This window comes from Carassius auratus, chromosome 50, assembly GCF_003368295.1.
Source record: "Carassius auratus strain Wakin chromosome 50, ASM336829v1, whole genome shotgun sequence".
Lineage (NCBI taxonomy): Eukaryota > Metazoa > Chordata > Actinopteri > Cypriniformes > Cyprinidae > Carassius > Carassius auratus.
This window is the reverse complement of record NC_039292.1, coordinates 5,200,904-5,224,632: the sequence shown is the minus strand read 5'-3', so window position 1 is coordinate 5,224,632 and position 23,729 is coordinate 5,200,904. Positions and strand designations below refer to the sequence as shown.

The 23,729-nt window shown below is 35.7% G+C and overlaps 2 protein-coding genes across 2 annotated transcripts; both read left to right on the top strand.

Annotated features, from left to right (window-relative positions):
* Positions 1 to 2,171: 2,171 nt before the first annotated feature.
* mmp15a (matrix metallopeptidase 15a) lies at positions 2,172 to 11,824 on the top strand. Its single transcript, XM_026238727.1, has 10 exons — positions 2,172 to 2,889; positions 4,045 to 4,193; positions 5,490 to 5,612; positions 5,718 to 6,022; positions 6,211 to 6,372; positions 6,975 to 7,243; positions 7,492 to 7,630; positions 8,197 to 8,344; positions 9,917 to 10,032; positions 10,342 to 11,824. Exons 1-10 carry the CDS (start codon positions 2,773 to 2,775, stop codon positions 10,773 to 10,775), a joined length of 1,962 nt encoding a protein of 653 aa, XP_026094512.1. The 5' UTR covers positions 2,172 to 2,772; the 3' UTR covers positions 10,776 to 11,824.
* A 5,276-nt stretch (positions 11,825 to 17,100) lies between these two features.
* Positions 17,101 to 20,912, top strand: LOC113066387 (uncharacterized). The gene is made up of 10 exons (XM_026238294.1): positions 17,101 to 17,198; positions 17,525 to 17,546; positions 17,686 to 17,749; positions 17,841 to 17,940; positions 18,069 to 18,088; positions 18,199 to 18,304; positions 18,824 to 18,848; positions 18,979 to 19,069; positions 20,653 to 20,762; positions 20,872 to 20,912. Exons 1-10 carry the CDS (start codon positions 17,121 to 17,123, stop codon positions 20,910 to 20,912), a joined length of 657 nt encoding a protein of 218 aa, XP_026094079.1. The 5' UTR covers positions 17,101 to 17,120.
* Positions 20,913 to 23,729: the final 2,817 nt, after the last annotated feature.

The window sequence follows — 23,729 nt, the reverse complement described above, 5'->3', positions numbered from 1 at the left end:
TCGAGCGCCGATCAATGGATTTGTTTTGATTACGTCATACGAGTCACATGTTAATTTAAGACATATAATTGTTTTTAATAAAATCTATGGATTTGGGATGTTTATTAATGAAAAATATTAAGATGCTGTTAAATGCTATCATTTGAGAATATGACTGGTTTTAATAGTTTTAATAATAGTTATAATAGTTAATAATTTTTGAACATATATTGTACACAATTTATAATGTCATGTAAATCCATGATTTGTTTCATAATGTATTTTGTATATGTGTGTTACTTAAGTATTTTTTCCTTCATTGTTGAATTATTATTATCATTATTATTATTATTATTTTTTTTTTTTAATCGGTAACAGACTGGGGCCCGTTCTTCGTACATCGCTCATTACATCCGAGATCAAATGACACTTCCAAGATTATATCTACAATCAGGATCTGGCTAATGCACTATATTTTCACTGTTTTTTATTTTATTTTTTTTATGTAAAATCATTTTCTAAGTGTTTTAAATTCATTTTAAATAAGTAACATTTTTAATCATTTTTATTAAATGCTTGTTTTATTCATTATTATTTTACTTTATTTTATGTAAAGCACTTTGAACTACCATTGTGTACGAAATGTGCTATATAAATAAACCTGTCTTGCCTTGCATTCTTCGAAAGCACCTGTTATTGATGATCGGAATGGCTGGATTGAGTTATGTGACATAATTTCGCGTTCATGGAAAAGGGGTATGTATCGATATTCGAAACCACGATTAGCAATGCAGCGATTGGCTGGCGACAAGACAGCGACGTAATGACATCATATAATTAAAAAAGACACCTGACTTGAAACAGCCAAGCGAACAAAACTACATAAATGTTATAATAGATCAATTAAATGTACACTGTTTTTATTTTATTTACATGACCCCCAATTATTTATATTCATGATTTATCATATTTATACAGGCTTTACATTTTTATTTCAATGTAGAAATTTATTTAATTTTATCTTTTTTATCTGAACAGGTTTGTTAAGTGACAGCATTACTTAACGTTTCAAGGGTCAAGATCATATCTGCATCTCCTGTGCTCCATCAAGCCACTCCCATAATAGCTGTCTTTACTCAAATTAATGCAGGACTCTGCATTATCTGATCTCTGAATAGGTTTATTTCACAGTGCACACACCAATAGAGCAGTACAAACCTCTGGAGGTGCAGTACTTTTTTTCCCTAAAATATGCAATCATCAATGCACGTACACATTACATATCTCTAAATGTCATCGACCCTTAATAGAAGAACATAAGGCACATTGCATACTCCGACCTTAACGCTGATGTCTGACCCAACTGTCTATGGAAACACTGTGAGAGATCCAGTTGTGCAGATTGAGTGTAAGTTCATCTATACATCCGTAAACTCCCCATCATCTCTTTCTTCAGGTAACACACTGATTTAAAGGAAATGTTCACCCAAAAATGAAAATTTACTAATGGATCCTCTGCAGTGAATGGGTGCCATCAGAATGAGAGCTCAAACAAGTGATAAAAACATCACATTTCCACAAGTAATCTACTCGACTCCAGTCCATCAATTAACATTGCTCATTAATTGTAATGAATGTTTTGGACCAGTTAGTTGAGAGCTACCAGTAAGACCAATGATAAGTATGTTTATGTAGGGTCCTATGACATCTTAATACACAGATACCATGCTTTTTATCATGTTTTACCCATATGGATTTTGTCGAATTTTAGATCTCCTCACATTGGTCCTTCCATTGCAGTGATTTGGACCCTTACAACTTTCATTCTTATCAGTATCGTCAAAGCGGGAAATCAACAACACATGACAAATAGTTAAATCAAATTTTTACCCAACACATAATGGTTTGTTTGGTACAAAAGCTACCTCAAGTACACAAGCTAACTGTTAGCATGTTAGCTCAGAGTGAACACTCCAAGATAATGGACCGTCAGTGAACATTACATGTTCTGTCAAAGAAATGTAGTGTTTGAAGTAAAAAAGCTTGAATGTGATTCACAAAGAGAGGCATTGATCAATCTTTATATATATATTCTTGCGTACTTTGAATCACACTTTATTTACAGTACTGAATATGAACAACAGGTGGCAGTGACAACTAAAAATGCAAGTTGCATTTGCTTGACTGTTTTTTCTGTTTTTTTTTCTTCTCCAGTATATCTCCCTTTATCTGCATTTTCTTGTTAATGTTTTCTGGAATGTTTATTATAAAACCAAGAATGGCGGGTATAATATCACAAAGATAAACAGACAAAGTGGGCAGGGAATCGGGTGCGGCTGCAGATCTGCACGAGATCCTCACGAGCTTTCATGCTCATATTTGGTGTCCTGCAAAAATTTTAAGGATCGTTTCGAACACGCGCCGCCTGGTCCTCGACATTTCCAGATGGGTTTATCCAGGCGGTGCTTATATCAACACAGACAATGCAATGCAGATATCAACAAGTAGTGTATTTATTCAATATTTAACGGGTTGTTGCTGGTCATGCTAATGTTATAGTTTACAAGCTTGCGCACTCCGCTGGAGACCTTTTCCAATTTTGCAAAACTGCGCGGATAACAATACGAGCAAAAACTTGACGGGATAAAACGTGCACTAAGTTAGTGGATTTGTGGTCCGATAAGAACAATGCGTTTATTTTGGTAATAAAAGACTAGAATCTCCCGGGCTGCGACTAATCTAAGCGATTGCAGGTTGCGTGTTCGTTTTCATTGCTGACCCGGGAGTGGAGAGATGTCAGCCCGCAGGAGTAGATCGCATCGCTCGCTGAGACCTGTGACTATGATTTTCATCCTGCTGTTTGTCAACATTGCTGAAACGACTGCAGAAGAACACGCTTTTAACGCAGAGGTTTGTGGACTCTATCGTTATGTACTAATACTGACGGCACGAAGCTAACTTAATGGGGTTTGTATTTGTACAAGTATTGGACACATTTTGCTTCCAGGATTGGACAAGTATGAGTTTTAGATTTAGTTTTATAAGATAAAGGCAAATTTAAGGAAACTTTACAGTTTGAAATCGGGTTTTCTTAATTTACACTTTTCAACTCGTATGTTCTTTAATATAAATTTTACTGATAAATAACTCCATACACACTTTAACTTGTTTGGATAATTACTTATCTCTTTTTTTGTGTTCCTGTAGTTCAACTGGTAGAGCACTGCGCTAGCAAGCAAGCAATCGCAAGGTTGGGGGTTCGATTCCCCAGGAACACATGATATGTAAAAATTGATAGCCTGAATGCACTGTAAGTCGCTTTGGATAAAAGCGTCTGCTAAATGCATTAATTTAATTTAATTTAATTTTAAATAATTATCATTGTCAAGTGATAAACCCAGAAACAAATGTGAAATGTACATTTATATAGGTCATAACAGCTTTAATGAAATATAATACTGTAAATAACTACAACAATATATATTATTATTATTAAAAAATAAAATTGTATATATAATGATCAGCATATTAATGCATTATAAAGCAGAAATAACTTATTGGTTATTGTTCACATAACTGATAAATACAAACATGCAGTCAAAAAGGTTTAGTAACCGTTTGGTAATTTCAAGGTTGAAAATTTTAATAGGAAGTTTCCGCAGCCTCTGGTGAACATCACCACATCTGTCCTGCGTGTGAGGATGTGCCTAAGGATGTTTACATGTCCTCATAGTCTGACCATGTGACAGTAATCTTAAATGAAGACACATTCAGATATTAATATGCATATTCATATTCAATTCTTAACCAAACATTTAAAAATGGTCAGTGGTGTACTTTTTTGTAGTTTAAGGCTTAACTTATCTTATTTCTAACCTCCATAACATTTCCTGATGAATTCTAACGGATAGTTGCAAAACCAGAAAGCCACTTGTCTATTAATGTCTTCCTGTATGTTTGTTTTTCCTTTCTGTTGTGCAATCTCATCGTCACCACACTTAGTAGTTGTTACAAGTTACACATTGTCAACTCTCCAACATTTTCTGTCTCTGTTGTCCCTCATAGTCATGGCTGAGGATGTATGGCTACCTGTCCCAGGCTAGCAGACAAATGTCCACCATGCAATCAGCCCAAATTCTTTCTAGTGCCATTAAGGACATGCAGCGCTTCTATGGCCTGGAGGTGACCGGACATATGGACTTGGTCACGCTTAAGTATGATTTCCTCTTCTTCAAATGCCTGTGAAACAATAAGATGATCTCAGTCTGTTTCAGTTGTGTAGAAAATATAAACTGTAAAACAGTGCAACTAGGACTCGTAGTTTATCCATACTACTCATGACTTAATAAAATTAGTATTTTTAGCAATAAGAAAAACAATTTTATTATCAATAAAATAATTTTTATCCATGTTAAAATGTGTTTGGAATTATTGTTAATTATTATTTTAAATTTTATACCAGTCTTGTTATTGTTAAAAAAAGCTTTTTCGTTATTGGAAATAAAGGTGTGATAAAATATAAATATTTAATGAAAACTGTCAGAACTAAAAAAATGTTGCGTTGGCAACTAAGTGAAAAAGATTAAGTAAATTTTTGGTTAAAACTGAAAAAGAAATAAATTTAAGCTAAAAATTAAATGTTTATGTGTGAGTGTGTATATATATATGTATATATATATATATATATATATATATATATATATATATATATATATATATATATATATATATATATATATATATATATAAGAAAAACGTTATTAAAATGACAAAAGCGCATAAAAGTAAGATACTTTATTGTCATTGTACAAAGTACAACAAAATTTAGAATAGCAGCTTTGAGAAAGCAAGAAACATCAAAAAATACATATGTACGCATGATAAAAATATATTACTGTAATTAAGAAAACTACTAAAAAAATACAATTAAAATGTTAACTGAAAATATAAAAAATAATTCAAAATATTAATAAATGCTACAATATACCAATAATACTAAATTATATTGATATAAATGTATTATTTTATATATAATTACACACACACTATATATATATACATATATATATATATATATATATATATATATATATATATATATATATATATATATATATAAGAAAAACGTTATTAAAATGACAAAAGCGCATAAAAGTAAGATACTTTATTGTCATTGTACAAAGTACAACAAAATTTAGAATAGCAGCTTTGAGAAAGCAAGAAACATCAAAAAATACATATGTACGCATGATAAAAATATATTACTGTAATTAAGAAAACTACTAAAAAAATACAATTAAAATGTTAACTGAAAATATAAAAAATAATTCAAAATATTAATAAATGCTACAATATACCAATAATACTAAATTATATTGATATAAATGTATTATTTTATATATAATTACACACACACTATATATATATACATATATATATATATATATATATATATATATATATATATATATATATATATATATATATATAAATTTTTTTTTTTTTTTCAGTGCCATGAAAAGACCTCGCTGTGGAGTTCCTGACCGTTTCGAGGAGTCAGCAGAGGGAGGTACTCGCCGCAAGCGGTACACACTTACTGGTCACAAGTGGGATCAGGACAAGCTGACTTACAGGTGATTTAAACCTCAGTACTACAAAAACAAATTCAGTTTACATTGATCAAGTTAATGATCATCAAGTTAATAATGAGACAAAAAACATATTTTTCCCTGCCCAAGCATTCAGAACCACTCACCCAAAGTGGGCCAAGAGCAGACCTATGAGGCTATTCGCAAAGCCTTCCAGGTTTGGGAGAAAGTAACGCCTCTGATGTTCGAGGAGGTCCCATATCATGAGATAAAGAATGGCAGTGAGGGGCCTGACATAATACTACTGTTTGCCTCTGGATATCATGGCGATATGTCTCTCTTTGATGGGGAAGGAGGCTCTCTGGCACATGCCTTTTTCCCTGGTCCTGGAATGGGAGGAGACACACATTTCGATATAGATGAGCCATGGACCTTGAACCAACGGGAGAGCTCAGGTGTGAAAAGATTTCTGCACTATTTTTCCTACTTCAAATTAAATTCAATTTTTTTTACTGTGTACTTTCCCACAGAGAATGTGTGGATGTTTGCAGCATCTAAATGTCTTTGATCTGTTCAGAATCAGACAGTTTTTTTCTAAGTGTATAGTTTAGTAATTTAATTGTCTGTTTTTGTTTGGTTGTAGGCGTCGACTTGTTTCTGGTTGCAGTTCACGAGTTGGGTCATGCGTTGGGGTTGGAGCACTCCAACAACCCTTCTGCCATCATGGCGCCATTCTACCAGTGGATGGACACAGATAGCTTCTCACTGACTGAAGATGATATAAATGGCATTCATCAGATCTATGGTAAGCTAGTCTGAGATATTTCCTGTTTAGTTAATTTACCCTACTGTCAATTATAGTTAGTTAAATTAGGTCCATTATATGAATTCACATTCACATGATTCAGTGTTACGCTCATAAACACAATCACATTTAAATGTCCAGTCTGACCCTAACGTCACATGTTTTGTAAGAGTCCTTGTAACAGCACTAATTCCACATTCATTTTCAATATCGGTGTGAATCCCCCTTTACGCAAAATTCCAGATGGCACTTTTGCATTTGAAAATATGTATCTGATACAACTGTGAATTCTTACATGCAGATCAGTCATTATCCGATGATTTCTTTAGGCGTTGTCACATTTATAATAGAGTTGTCATCCACACTCTGCTGTTTTATGTGCTTGTGGCTTCAGTCCAGTTGCATTGAATTCTGCACCAAATAATTTTTCAGTGTATGTGTCATGTTTGAGTCTGTTTTCTCCATTTGAAAGGCTTCCACTGCTGGCTGAATGAGCCTCATGGGCCTTCTGGTGCTGGATGGAAAAGTGACACGCTCTGTGTCAATGCAGTATGAGGATGGTTAGCTAAGTGTGAAAATACATTATGGTTTGGTATTTACAGGACCTCCAGAGACTGTCACCACTCGGGCACATCCCACCACAACCCTGTTTACAACCACTGCCAAGCCGGAGCCAACCACTACAGTGGCCCTACCGAAAACAACCAGAGCCTCGCTGCGGCCCACCAAGCCCTGGGTGCCTCCAGTCCACCCAACCAGGAGGTCCCATAGACCCAAGCCCACAGCTCGCTCAGATCAGGATGCACCTGACATCTGCGAGGGGAACTTTGACACTGTGACCCTGCTTAGAGGGGAGATGTTTGTGTTCAAGGTTAGAAAAAGTGATCTTGAGTAAGTGCAGTTACAATGTATATAGTGGTTATTCATAAAAAGGCCACTTAGAACACCTTAGTAACTAAATAATTATGTAAACTACAAGCAGTGTATTTTGTTTGTTTTTGACCATCATTTGCATCAGGTGTCTGAAAGAAGATGGTCGAACGTTTCTGACAAAGCATAAATCTCCACACATCTTTTTGTCAAGTGCCAAGTTAAATGATTGTTGTTATTGTTTGTCAGGGTCGTTGGTTCTGGAGGGTTAGGAGGAATCGGGTGCTGGATAATTACCCAATGCCAATCTCCTTCTTCTGGATGGGGCTTCCAGAGGACATAGATGCTGCCTATGAACGGCATGATGGGAAATTTGTTTTCTTTAAAGGTCTGAGTCATATATTTAATATATCTATCATATTTTTTTATTGTGTTCCAAAGTTGTTTTTATGACAGTGATATAGAGTATGATAGACATGACATCAAAATCATTTAATATTTCCCTGTTATCAATCTACTTCTCCTTTAAACATCTGTTCCACTTGCTGTAACAGCATCTTGAAGGCAAATTATGTCACTTGTAAAACTCCCAGAGAGGAAAGAAGGAAAATCTGGCCGCATCTCAGGACTTCGGCTGCATTGCGTCAGCTTCAGCTCCAGATGCTGACTGCTCTGTTTTCATCTTGAGAGAAGAAACCTGGAAAATTTGGAGCAGGGAATGTGTAGTAGACAGAGCTACAGTTATTGTTTTGTTGTTTATGCAGATTGTGAGATTTCAGGTTTAATTTGTGCTTGGCTTTCATGCAACACAAATCATCTTCTGTGCACTCTCAGTAATTGAATAGAGGTCTCTGATGTCATCTCTCAGCCATGCAACTCCTCCCGTTCAAGTCTTCCCATCTAATGTGGCTTTTTGTCCATTCCCTCTTTGTATTTTTTATATCACTCCCACAGGAAGTAAATACTGGCTTTTCAGAGAAGCAGACGTGGAGCCCGGATACCCTCAGGACTTGTTTCGTTATGGTCAAGGCATGCCTAACAGAGTGGACACAGCAGTGTGGTGGGAACCATCTGGCTATACGTACTTCTTCAGAGGAGACAGGTAAACATGCTGGGGCCCTTGTGGAAACAGCCAGATGTGTCAAGCGATTGAGAGTTAGCCAATAACAGAACAACATAATAATTATTTTGAGGGCAATTTGAGCTGGGACTTAAAGGTCCCTATCATACATCCGGCGCAATTCGACGCAAGGCGCAGTGCAAGTGTGTTTCCTAGTTTCAGTCCGGCACCATTTGAATTTTCCCGTCCAGCACCACGTCGTTTAATTAGAAAATGCATTTGCGCCCATTTGTGCGGCAATGGGCACGCTGATGTAAAAAAAGAGGTGTGTTCGGGTGCATTGATATTTTAAGTAGTTGAAAATAAACTGCGCCATAGACCAATTCAAACATGGTCTAAAGTCTAAAGTCAATGGCGCAATATATATTTTTATTTATTTAAAGAGCGCGTTGGTAGAAAATGCGCCTCTTGGCGGGTCCACAGTGCGCGTTGACTTTGCTTATTACACACAGGGATGCACATCACACAAACATTGCAAATTTTAAAAACAAAAACAATACAGTGTAAAAAAAATATTATTGTGTAGTCTACATAATGATGCCAGAAGACGAGGACACAATCACTGCTACCTCATCCCATGCCTTCTTCACCTCGGGAAGCTTTGGTAGAGTCCAGCTTGTCCCGTAGATGATCTCCTCGCGCGCTTTAACTTTGCGCACGAGCAGATTGTTTTTTTCTTCGCATGAGTAGCGTTCAACTTTTCCGCCAACAAATTCCACCATGTAAATAGCAATCCACCATGGCGCGAGCCCATTTCACTCTTAAAGGGAATGGGAGATGACACTCGGATTGGTGTATTGAACGTTACGCCCATTACTCATTAAGAGAATAGGGACAACCCATTCCAAAAATGCGCACGGACCATTTTTCCGTCATTAAAATAGCAAAAGTTGATTTGGACACACCCTGAGTGCACCTACACCGTGCACTTTACACTTTGCATTTAGATAGTTAAAATAGAGACCAAAGTTATAGTTCACCCAAAATTAAGACATTTTGGTAACAAAACAAACCGTACAGACTTCCATAGGATTTTCTTGCAAACCGTGGTTACCGTCAACTGGTTGCTTTTGTGTTCAACAGAAGAAAGAAACTCATTGTGTTAGGAACAAGTGGAAGGTGAGGAAATAATAAGAGATTTTAGTTTGTTGGGTGAACTTCTCTTAAATGAAAAAGCAGTTAGCTTAGAAAAATACAATTGTGTCAACGTGTCACCCCAACCAAATTATTTTTTGATTTACATTTCATCTAGAAAAACAATATATAACTGTATAAAGAATGTCCAATTTTATTTCCAGAAATTGCTTTGCAGTATATTTCCAAGAATATTCCCCTCAGAAAGTATTATAACTATATAATGGCTATATAATAAAAAAAGATATATAATTAAACATATTTTTACTGTACGTTACTTTTACTTATGGAATGAAATATTATCTGGACAAAGTTCGGTCAAATATATAGCTTTTGACTTTTTTTTGTGAGCTAACAGTTTATGTATTAGCATAGACGTAGAATTAAAGTATTATTTTCCATTGCTGCTTTCTCTTGAAGATATTGGCGGTTTAGTGAAGAATCCCGTGCCGTGGATAAAGATTACCCTAAGCCAGTGAGCATGTGGGGATCCATTCCCGGCTCCTTGAAAGGGGCCTTCCTCAGCGATGATGGAGGTGAGTCAGGCTGGGGCGACGCTGCCCGAGAAAAATGTCATGGCTGAATGCAAGAAAAAAGAGAGACTAGCCCATTAATGCCAAGCTGAGAAGGAAAATGTGACCTCACTGCTGAAAAACTGGGGCGCAATAAGACCTTTGACTTAAAAACGTTCTGCTCTCACTTCTCATTTCATTCAATTGTTCATGATCGTCTTTGGCACATTTCTTTTATAGCTGTGGAATAAAGTATTTGCCAGAATATTATACCATATTATTGACTAGTGTATTTAAATACACTAATTAACGTTTAAACTCTTTTCCCCACAGCGTACACGTACTTCTACAAAGACAGCAAATACTGGAGGTTCGATAACAAGCGAATGAAGGTCGACGCTGGATACCCAAGATCCATTTTAAATGATTTCATGGGCTGCCGGGTGCACTTTGATGCAGAAACGGATGTAAATCCCGACCATCGATCACCTGAGACGAACGACAAGAATCAAGACCCTGACGACCACAAAAATGATGATGAAGAAGATACTGAAGATGGAAATGAAGATCAGAAAAAGGAAGTAGATGTCATTCTAAGAGCGAAGGAGACTGATGAACACATCATGACCCTCATTTTAGTGACTGTGCCTCTGGTTCTGGTGCTGTGCATTCTGGGAGTCATATACATCATTATCACCACACTCCAAAGGAAAGAGACACCTAAAGCGTTAGTTCACTGCAAAAGGTCCCTGCAGCAGTGGGTCTGATAACATACGCACACTTTCGCTACCCAATAGCCAAACTTTCTGCACGTGCGTTTTCTAAGAGACACACACAAACACCTTTTCATTCATGGTGCTCATCCAATCAAAATCCCCGTTCCCAATGTAGAATTTGCACTTGATTGTTTTGTGGTTCTTTTTTATGTTTGCGAGTGATTCGTCCGTCTGCAAGGTTTTTGTGTTTTCCTCTTGAGCCCGTTTGGTTGTACGCGGTGCGAAACGTTGGATGTATGAAAACAAGCTCAGATCAGCACATTTGTTTCGCAAACTCCGTGGCGAGGCCTTGCAGAAAGCGCAGGGTTAAAAGAAAAGTCAGGCTTAATAAATTGTCTCACGCACATTTAGCAGGGTTTATAGTCTCTTCCCCCGTGGAGCCTTGTCTGACTTGCATTACACAGATGTTGCTGATTTCGGACTTTATGGAGAGAGAAAAAGAGGGGGATGGGGGCTTGTAGCTTGCCAGCATTTCCTCTGCCGGAGTTCCACTGAGCGCGCGCCAAAGACGAGGAGGAGGGGAAAAGGCGATTCGAGGTGTGGTCGTACTGTCATCATGACCTACATTAGCGCACCCCTACTCACCCCCCACCCCCCATAGTTTATCTTCCTGTGGGACTCTCCTTTGTTTTCCACACTGTACTTCCACAAGTTTTTGTGTTTGAGAGGCATTCCTGGCCTCAGATTGTGTCCATCAGTGCCTTTCAATGCTGAATCTGTGCCTTAGCAGTGCAGCATTTCCTTTGTGTTGGAAATGTACTTAATTTCACTGAACACCAAAGGCTTTTCGTAGTAGACTTTGTGCTGCTTAAGCTCTGTTCACGTGGCCTTCTGTGTTTTTAACCTGTGTCTTTTTTTTTGTATTTCATGTCAAAATGAATGTGATTGTGCTTTTTTTAGTGCCAAATGGAAAAACTCTCCCTTAATTTTATGTTTTATATTAACAATTGGGTAAATCATGCAGGGCATGTATTGCTTTTGTTCACCGATATTATGTGGTATTTAGCTTGCTCACAATAAAATGGAGTATACGGATGTAGGCTAAGTATCCCTTTAATTTTTAACTTCCTCTGCTGATTGTGCACTTCCTTCATTTTGGTTTGAGTACAGTAACACTATACAGTAGCTTCTATTTATTTATTTATTTTATCAGAAGTATATCATTTACGTTATGGTAGTGTTGTGTAAATGTTATTTTCCTGCTATTGTGCTGTAGATGCCAGATGTAGCCATCCACCCACTGAATCAAATCCACCTCCAAAGTGATTCCTTTTGCTGAAAGAATGTTTGTAAATTCTGGAAAAAGCCTACAACTTCAGTTTATAATGCGGGTCATCTGTAATTTTGACCATAATTGTCTTAATAATATTAATATTGTATTATTAGTATTAGGTAATAGTATCTAACCAAAACTAGGTATTTTTGTTTAGAAGGATCTACTATCATTCTTTGTTTGTATTGTTTTCAACTTAGATTTCGGGATGCCAGTTTAGCATTCTGCTAGCTAACTAGCCTGCTTATTTAACTTATAACATTCGTAGTAGTTTGATAAAAAAACATTTTTAACATATATATTTAGTTCGATCAGGCATTACAAACGGCTACCCCAACTACCAAATTTAGTGAATTTAGCATACCACTAATCAATTAGTCCACTAGCTTAGTCTATACCCTTTGCAAATGTTTGATTCATATTTTTATACAGTATCTGTTATATTGTGTGTATATTATACTTGCTGTGTATATACTTGTCAGGTGTTACAAACAGCAACCACAGCTACTGTACCAGTGAACTACTAATTAATTAATCCACTAATAATTTAATATTGATATTAGCTTCTGGTATTGATATTGATATTAGCTTCTGGGCCAAATCCTAACTGAGGGAGATCCATTCTTGCCTTATTAGTTCTCGGAGTTGATCACAATTTGTGGGCTTTTGCTCACTCGCCTTTTGAGGACTGACCACAGTTTCTCTATGGGCTTGAGATCCGGAGAGTTGCCTGGCCACAGATTATTAAAATGTAATGATCTTCGAGCCACTTCTTTATCACTCTTGCTTTGTGACATGGTGCTCCATCATGCTTGAAAATGTACGAATCATCACCAAATTGCAAATGGATCGTTGGAAGAAGATGCTCTTGCAGGACGTTCTGATATCGTTGTTTATTCACAGCAGTGTTTTTGGGAAGAATTATGAGAAAGTCCACTCCCTTGGTTGAAAAGCAACCCTAACACATGGATGGTCTGAGGATGCTTCACTGCTGACACAACACAGGACTCATGGTAGCGTTCACCTTTTCTTCTCTGAACAATCGATTTTCCAGATGTCCCAAACAGACAGAAGGGGGCTTCATCAGAGAAAATTACTTTGCTGTCCAATCCTTGTACGTCTTGAGGAATTTTAGTCTGTCCTTGACATTTTCTTTTTGTTGTTTTTTTGTTTAGTTTTTTCTTTCGGAGAGATGTGGCTTCTTTGCTGCCCTTCTTGACACCAGGCCGTGGTCCAAAATCTCTTACCAACCTTCTGTCATTCCTGAGCAAGCTCTCCACTGGAGACACTGGAGACATGATTCTGTAGCTGACTCCTCAGGAGGAGACGATCCTGGGGCTTGCTGGACACTCTGGGACGTCCTGTTGACTTCTTCAATGCAGTCGAACCTCTCTCCTTGAAGTTCTTGATGATCTGGTTAATGGTTCTTTCAGGTGCAATTTTCTTTGTAGCAATTTCCTTGCATGTGAGGCAATTTTGATACAAAACCATAATGGCTGCACATGTTTCTTTGGAGGTAACCATTGCTAACAAGAACACAAAGATTGGAAGCACTTCTTCCCTCCTTTATAGCAATCATCTGCTCTTACAATCTCATGTCACTCAGTGGCCATCTTTGAAACGCTTCTCGGGCATGCAAGTGCAACTCCTATCGCTTTGAATTCCCAAACTGTTCAATAAGAATAGAATTCTTGTACGTGCAGTACAAGAGCACATGTCAGAGCGCTGACTGTTTCTATAGCAACCGGGACTTCTAAAGGCAGCTGCAGTGATGTAATGACTTTACCAATTAGCGATTGGCTCTTTCTTTCAGAGGGTGGGACTTCCTGCGATTTAGCGGCCATACCGAGCGTTGCATTTTTTCCACTGATCTATAATAGGTCAGTGATTTTTTTTTTCCCCATTCTTAACTATACGAGTGACATGTCTTGGGTATTCTATAATCTTTGCTAGTACTAATTCACACTTTCACATGTGCTGCGGATATGATTAGTCAATTAAAGGGTTAGTTCAACCAAAAATTTTAATTAAGCCATAAGTTATTCATCCTGAAGTCATTGTATATGACTCTCTTCTTTCAGATTAATTCAGTTGGAATTCTAAAAATTATCATTTGATCTTTCAGTGTTGCCAATTTAGCTACATTGTAGCTAGATTAAGTGACTTCCCCGTCTCTTTTAAGACTTTCTTTTTCTAAGTTTAGAACAAATATAGTAACTTCTAGGACAAACCAAATCTAAGTTTTCATCTTGCCCATTGACCTACATTCAATCTTTATATAGATCAGTGAATTTGCCTATATGATGTCACCTAGTAACATTTAGCTACCAGTTTTAGCTACTTTTAATTGAAAGCATTTGGCAACACTGGCTTCAACATTGTGCATTTTTCTCTTGTCTATTGGTTTATTAAAGTTCCTTATAATTTACTTTAAATGCCTGCAATTAGTTAAAACACCAAGAACAACCACTCAATGACCTACAATTCTCATTTTAATTCCCAAAACAAACTCATGGGACCATGCTTCACTCTCTCCAAGCAATATCCTGTTAGAGGATTAGATTAACTCTCTTCTGCATTTCTTCCAATCAGATTCGAGGACAAAGTGATGACATGGGCCAGAGGGTGCTAAGAGATATGCTTTAGGGGCTTACCTGAGATCAGTTTTTGGTTTGCACGAAAATGGCTATGGTTAGTGTCTGTAAGGCAACATCTCACCCTTTATTGGCTGCATTGGCCTATCACTGGTTCAGAGCTAATCCTGCCTTCATCTCATTATTGGATCTGCTGGTGTTTAGCTGCTTAGACCTAGCATAGCCATGGCATTGGCTTCTGAAAGCAAAAAGTTAGATCCGGTCACCTCTAAAGTCAAAGAATCACAGTAAACGGGCGTTACTTATGTAGCATTTGATGAACCAGAAGTACAGAGTTCAGATGCAGGGAATAGAGAGGCTAACAAAATTAGCATGTAGCATGAATTAGCTCTTTGGATGCTCCTTTGTGCTAATTTCTCTCACTGTCAGCTCTGATTAGTTAATTCCACGAAACCCAAATCTTACCAATTGGGTGTGAGAACATGTTTTCTTTATGTTCCATAGTTTACCAACAGGGTTAATCTCAGAGATGAGACCTGATAGTGTAGGCTATTTTTTTAAATGCAATTATGTTTGTCCTTACATGAATCTTCATCATTTTCATGTGTAGTTTACATGAATCCACTCACTGAACTCCTGGTATTGGCTGAATACTTTATTTTATTAGCTGTGTATGTTAATGCAATCTTGGGTTTTGATTTTTTACTGTTTTTGAACCGTGGCAGTTAGCAACTACCCAGAACACCCTCGTAATCACATTACAACCTTAAAGCAACACCCTAGCAACCACTCAGAACATCTTGACATCATGCTGAAAAATGTTGCATGGAGAAATACTACGAAGAAGAAAAAGTGCACATTTTGTCGTAGTGCAAAACACTATAGCATTAGATATGTTGCTATTTTGAATAGGATGATTTTATTATATATATAAATATAGTCTTATGAGTGGTAGCATTGTCCTTCAAGATTTAATCCTGTTAGCCCAGTCCTGCCTCAATCCTAATCCACACAGATTGCTGAAGTTCCCTCTGGATGGTCTCAATGCCCAACTTCTGCTCAACATTCAGGTAAAAAACTTGATTATACTAAAAGTTATGTAACATGATGATGGTGCTCTAAAAGGGAGCAGTGATTTAGATCTGATGGTTTAGGATTAACCAGTATATTAATCCTTTTTTAGTAAAATTACATTTCTTAAAGTTTTTTCAAGTGTACTCACTTTAAACAGTTAAACACTATACAATAAGGTTGTTGCATATACATTAATACTATTTAGCAAAGTAGTTAAAATTTAACATTTATTTATTCTGTTTAATTTCTATTTCTTTTTTCTGTTCCGTTCAAAGGTTTTGGGTCGTTAAGGATTTTGAAATAAATGGACCAAAACTGTATTATTTTGAAAATACAGTAAGACTACTGCAATTGAAATTATACAAATTACTACAATTAAAAAATGTAAAATATGTAAAATTAATAAATAAATAAAATGTAATTTATTCCTTTCTTGGAAAAACTGAATTTTCTCCATGCAGTCTTCAGTGTCACGTGATCCTTCAGGAATCATTAAAATATGCTTTATTATTATGATCAATGCTGAAAACCGTTGTGCTATTAAATGTTTTTAGTTTTTTTCTGAATAAAAGTACTATTGTTTTTTTATATATATATATATATTTTTTTTTTGACTCCAAAGTTTTGAACTGTACCTAGTGTTCACAAATACATTTCTTAATATTTAAAGTTGTAAAAGTTGACACACTAATACATTAGGAACTAATATGAAATAGAATAAACAATAATACATTTATTAAAAACAATAATATAGTTAGCGCATCTTAATCCCTTGGGCTAAACTTGATCGATTAGTTCATTTTGCTTTGTGCAAAACATTTAAATGGACAGAGTGAAAGATCAAAGAAATGATTATCTGACTTTTGCTTGACTTCCTGAACACCCCTCCACTGCCTCTGCTGACTGCTAATCATTTTAATGCTTGCCATACTGGGTCTGTTTTTCATAACATCATTGTATTTTAAATGAGACATTTGGGTCCAAATCTGTCTGATAATTTTAGAGCAAGCCTGTCGTGAGAACTAGTCTGCAGACTCATAAAAAAACTGCTTTCATTGTTTCAAACCTCTTGTGTTTGCTAAAGGATGTGGCAAATGTGACATCAATCTATTTCTGAAACTGTTGTGTGGTTCCCTATTAGTTTGGATGAATAGAAACTTCATTGGGCTTTCCCAAGGATAAAATCCTTCTCCTTATCTTTAAATACTGTTGACTGAAGCATGTGAATTATGAATTAGCTCCGATGAAGGGTTCTGGGTTTTAGTTCAAGTTAAGATTGTCTTTTCATATATACAGCCCGTTGACTCAAACAATGGGATTTTATGGCATTTTTCCATAGTCTATTCCTTCATCAGTGTGTTTAAGCGATATTTATTGATTTAACAGAGTCTCAGGATGTTTAACTGGGTGGTGAAGGTCGTGCCACATCCTCCTGACACACAGGGGGATCTGGGGGAGGAGGCGATCGCGGCGGTAAATCCACACTTACTGTAAATTACTCAAAGAATAGTTTGAGCAGTTAGCGCACATGTTCTGACATATTGAGTCATGGTGCTTATGTGGGTAATTCAGTTTCGAGCCTAGCATGCAACATTTTCTAATCCTATTCCCACACCTCACTATTCCTGTTTCCTTTCTCTATTATAAAAGTGTAAAAATGGCCAGATCTAAAATGAATCTGAATGGTTTTGTTCTAACTTCATTAACCATGAGAAAAAGAAAACAAAATGAGACATAATAAATGTACTTTAATAAATTAAACCTCCAATTCTTATATCTCCCTTGGTTTTCCTCTGAAGAATGGGAAAACATCAAATCGAGGTAAATTTATGCCACTATTACTGATTTAAATGTTTTAACGTGATTAGGTTTAATGTGAAGCACAAGTACATATAATCAATCAAAATGTAGTTTTGATACTAATGCACAATGAGACTATTTCTCTCTTATTGTCATGCAGATAAGTTCAGTTCATCCAAAACAGGCAGTAAGGAAGACCAGTCATCTCAAACATCAAAAGATAGGTGAGTCTTAACCTATCTATCCCATAAAGTATACAAGAAGACATTCTCCAACTGTCTGCATATGAAACATGCTGAAATCTGTTTATTTCAGTGTTCAGAATGGTATGTTGAACTGGATCTCCAACGGTTTTGCCAGCGCACTGCCTCTGCCCGGGAGTCCACTTCTTACGAGAGCCAACTCTGATGCAAAAGTATTGATTTAGTGTCAACTAAAGTAGTTTGATATTTAATACCATTTGGTGTTGCATATTAGTGTGCATTCAAAATAAAAAAATTCTTCGCATGAACTTGTCTCTTAACCATCTTGCGGTCACTTCAGGATGAAGGGTCTGTAGACAGGTAAGGTGATGAACAGTACTCCTATCATGAACATCAGTGCAATTGAAGAATCATTGTCCATCGAGTGTATTTGCAGCACACGCATAGCCTGAGCTCTCTCTGTCTGCCAGGTCTGGAGTTATTGGCTGGATCACACAGGGAATTGGAGAAGTGGTCCCACAGCCTGATGAGAAATACATACAGGACAAGAGTCCAGAATCTGAAGAAGTCACAGAGGTTAGCAAACTATGTGCAAGACTTGTTAGAATATTAGAAATAACCAAAATAAATATAAATCCAAACTTTAATACATTTATAAAAGCTTAGACAGTGCATATAAGTAATTAGAGTTATAAATAGTAACTTTATATGATACATTTGAATAACTTCTTTGAAAATTAATAATTTTCAATATTTGTTTTACTTGTTTTCATTGACTTTTTCTATTTACTTAAGGTAAAAAATAATGATTAACTGATTAATATTTATTATATTTAATCATTTAAAATGTCATTAAGGATATATTTAAGAGTGTAAAAAAAGTATAAAATATTTGTTATTATTAATAATAAAAAAATAATATAGCAAATGAAACTTTGTTCACTGAAACTATAAACTTTCATTAAATAGTTAATTAATTAAATTAAACATAGTAACTTTATTTGATACATTTTAAAAGTGTTGAATTCTTGCAAATCAAAATGAATCATTTTCTGCTGTTTCCTTTGTCTTCCTTTCTTTTTCTATTTGCTTCAGGTTTATGAGGCAAAGGACCTCCCAGGTGTGTTATCAGTCAGTTCGAATTAACAAAAACAGTCAAAGCATGAACAGCCAAAGTTAAATTGATAAACTCTGTGGTGTGTTCAGTATTCAGACAGTAAACTAGATTTACTCTGTATCTCTTACACCAGATCAGGAGGCTTTGCCACATATACCAGTAGTAGAACTGATGTCAGAAGACGAGGCATCTGAAGTGGAACCAACCGCTAAGTTCCCTCCTAAGTGAGTCATTCTGTGAAGCACACAGGTGGAAATGATGACAATGTTAGTTGCAAATTGGGTGCCTTAAGTTTATTAAAAGTGTTTTGCTTAGACAAGCATCACTATTACTAATAATCAAAATCATATACAGGGACCTCAATCTCACAGAGACTTAAAGGAGTAGTTCACCAAAAATGGAAATGAGCCAAAAACTCAATCACCCTCAGGCCAACCAAGATGAGTTTGTATCTTCATTTGAACAGATTTATAGAAATGTAACATTCTATCACTTGTGGATCATCTGCAGTGAATGGGTGCCGTCAAACAGATGATTAAAATCATTCAAAATTCCGCACAACTCCAGTCCATCAATTAAAATAATTTGATGTGAAAAGCTGGGTTTTTTGTAAGAAACAAAAGTGATGTAAAGATACATTTCTCCAAATCTCTTACTGTTAAGAAACAAGCTCATCTACAAACCCGATTCCAAAAAAGTTGGTACACTGTACAAATTGTGAGTAAAAAATGAATGGAATAATTTACAAATCTCATAAACTTATATTTTATTCACAATAGAATATAGATAACATATCAAATGTTGAAAGTGAGACATTTTTGAAATGTCATGCCAAATATTGGCTCATTTTGGATTTCATGAGAGCTACACATTTCAAAAAAGTTGGGACAGGTAGCAATAAGAGGCCATAAAAGTTAAATGTACATATAAGGAATAGCTGGAGGACCACTTTGCTACTTATTAGGTCAATTGGCAACATGATTGGGTATAAAAAGTGCCTCTCAGAGTGGCAGTGTCTCTCAGAAGTCAAGATGGGCAGAGGATCATTGATTCCCCCAATGCTGCGGCGAAAAATAGTGGAGCAATATCAGAAAGGAGTTTCTCAGAGAAAAACTACAAGGGGTTTGAAGTTATCATCATCTACAGTACATAATATCATCCAAAGATTCAGAGAATCTGGAACAAACCTGTGCGTAAAGGTCAAGCCCGGAAAACCATACTGGATGCCTGTGATCTTCAGCTCTTAGACGACACTGCATCACATATAGGAATGCTACTGTAATGGAAATCACAGCATAGGCTCAGGAATACTTCCAGAACAAATTGTCGGTGAACGCAATCCACCGTGCCATTCGCCGTTGCCGGCTAAAACTCTATAGGTCAAAAAAGAAGCCATATCTAAACATGATCCATCCGGACTAAAAGACAAGGACAACCCAAGTTGTTATCAGCACACAGTGGTAAACATGGCCTTGGCCCAACTTTTTTGAGATTTGTTGATGCCATGAAATTTAAAATCAACTTATTGTTCCCTTAAAATTCTATATTTTCTCAGTTTAAACATTTGAAATGTCATCTATGTTGTATTCTGAATAAAATATTGAAATTTGAAACTTCAACATCATTACATTCTGTTTTTATTCACAATTTGTTCAGTGTCCCAACTTTTTTGGAATCGGGTTTGTACATCTTGGATGCTCTGAGGATGAGTACATTTTCAGAAAATGTTAATTTCTGAATGAACTATTCCTTTAAGCCACTGGCATATCTTTAAGAAACACTAATGCTTATTTCAATTTGTAAGCAGTGTAATGAGCTGGATAAAGAGCGGCTTCCAGAACGCTGTTCCGCACCATGTGACCAGACCCCCAAGTTCCAGTTCTTCCACGCCGAGGTCATCACAGTGCTCAAACAAAGGTATTGTTCAAATTGTACGATACAGAATCTTATGCTACATTTTCAAGCATTGTAACTGTTTAACTTCATGTTTGGATTGGTTCAGTTTATTCACCTCCTCCAGAGTCAGAAACCAGCGTGACAGAGATCGATTCAAAAACTCCAAGGTGAGTCACGTCAAATTTGATGAACTCTTTTGCAAAATTGGCATGGATGTCCGCTTGATGTTCCCTCTTGTTTCCAGTATGATGGGTTGGATTGTTCAGGGTCTGGGTCTTTCAATGCCACAACCGGGGCTTAAAAACAAATAAGGGTGTTTGGTAAGTGAGGTGCAATTAGTTCAAGTTTAATAGACGTTTCTCCAAAATGACTCCTTTTCTTTCCACCAGGAGGATGAGAAGATTGTGCAAAATGGTAAGTAAGATTTCCATCTTTTTACACTGTTTAAACCAGTTTTTAATAACAAACTCAGTTTTGGAAACTGTAGGATGGTTTCAGTAGAATATGAGAACACAGAAAGATCACTGCATGTGTAACAAATTAACCTATTCTGTGAGACATCAAAACACAAGTAGAAATACTTCAGGGTGAGCAGATTTGTTGCAGTGTAGGACAAACTCTTAACTCAGTCCATCTTCTCCTTCTGTTACAGGGGAGAGGACACTGAGAACCCTTTAAACAAAAGGAGAGAGAGTGCAACACAGCAGTACACAGTCACAGACAAACGGACAGTGGAGACAGATGCATTTGAAGAACAGTGACTTTGTAGCTTTCTTGAATGACCAGGCAGCTATGAAAATCTCCTGAATGTAATGACTTTCTCTGTACTGTATTACAAATATATATATATATATATATATATATATATATATATATATATATATATATATATATATATATATATATATAAACATTTATTTAACTTACTGTATAACTAACCAAAAACAAATATATATTTTTAATAACATTTATGTTTATCTTCAAGTTAGACTCAATTTTGTATGAATAGCTGGCATCTCTCAGATGGGTGTTTGTTGTTGCAGCAGTGATCTTTATAAAGGGACATTTAGATTGGCATGAGTGTACATGCCTTACAACATTGAGATGTAATTATCATTCACTTTACAGCAAGTTTCCCTAATATGTGTTAAAATAAAAACTCAAATGAAAGTGTAGAATGAACACACTATTATAAAAAATAAATAAAAATAAAAAAGTTGTATTGCCTTGACTTATAATTGTGGCTATATTCTGTGACTGCTTTTCAGGCTGCTTTTAAGACATGTACATCACCGTTAAAAAGTTTTGGGTCAGTAAAAAAAAAAAAATAAATAAATAAATAAATAAATATATATATATATATATATATATATATATATATATATATATATATATATATATTTCAAATAAATCTGTCATGCTCACCAAGGCTGCATATATTTGATCACAAATACAGGAAAAATAGAAATATTGTGAAAACCTATTATAGTTTAAAATAACTAAATTCTATTTGAATATTTAAAGATGTAATTTATTCCTGTGATGCAAAGCTGAATTTTCAGAATCATTACTCTAGTCTTCAGTGTCACATGATCCTTCAGAAATCATTCTGATATGCTAAATTGCTGAAAAAGAAACAAATATTAGTATTATTATTATCAGTGTTAAAAGTAATTATGTGCTGCATAATATTTTCACGGAAACCATGATACGTTTTTTTTCTGGATTCATTAATGCATAGAAAGTTAAAAAGAACAGCATTTATTAGAAATATAAATCTTTTGTAACAATATAAATGTCTTACTGTTACTTTTTATCAATTTAATGCATCCTTGGTGAATAAATGCATTAATTTCCTTTAAAAAAATCTTACTGACCCCAAATGTTTAATGTTTTTTTGAATACTTTGTATGTTTTGAATTATTGTCATTTATTCTGTATGTATTTGATGTATATAAATACTTTTATATACTTAATGTTATTGTAATATTGTATTAATGCATTTGACTAATAAAGGAAAATACATAATTACACTCATGTGTAAAGGGTTCCGTTTCTATTGGCATAATAATAATAATAATAATAATAATAAAATTCCTTTGAAAAACACATGCAGATAACTTTGACTTTATTTAATCTTACATATGTGTCTATACACTGAGATGCCAGTGTGGACTGATGTTTGAAATGTTAAAAGTGCAGAAATTATTGAAGCAAAACAGGTATAAATATTGACCTGTATAATAGTTTTGTTTCAAAATACCTCATCACATTAAATTTAAGAGGACAAAAACCAGCGCAGTAATGAATATAAAATATTGTACTCCACAGAATCACATCTTTTTTTTTTAATGTTAAGTTTTAAGACAGTCTTCAAGCATGGTTGTATCTTTAGCAGGCAGTGTTCGGTCAGCTCCTACAAACCTCATTCTTGAAGATGTTGACTCTGAAGATGAAGCTCAAGAAAAGGAATCATGTCCAACCGCGAACTCACCGCCAAATTCACAACCTCAGTCCCAACCACAAACACCCTGGTCACCAGAACAAACTCTTCCACTGAGTGCGACCACACCCTCACAAGCACACATAGAACTGGAGGACGCAGAGTCCCAAACTGCACGGTGGACACCTATGATTGAGAGCATCAGGAGAGAGGCAGAGGACACCGCTATATTAATTATGGACGAACGGTAATAACACTCTCGTATTTGGAGAGTATCAGTGGCAGCTTGAAGTATTTAAAGTAACAGACTTAAAGGAAGCGTTCACCTAGAAATGAATATTTACTGAAGGTTTACTCACCCTCAAGCCATCCAAGATTTACAAAAGTGTATTTCTTAATCAGAACAGATTTGGTGAAATTTTGCATTACATCACTTGTTCACCAGTGAATCCTCTGCAGTGAATGGGTGCCGTCAGAATGAGGGTCCAAACAGCTGATAAAAACATCACAAAATAATACACAAACCATCAGTTAATGTCTTGTGA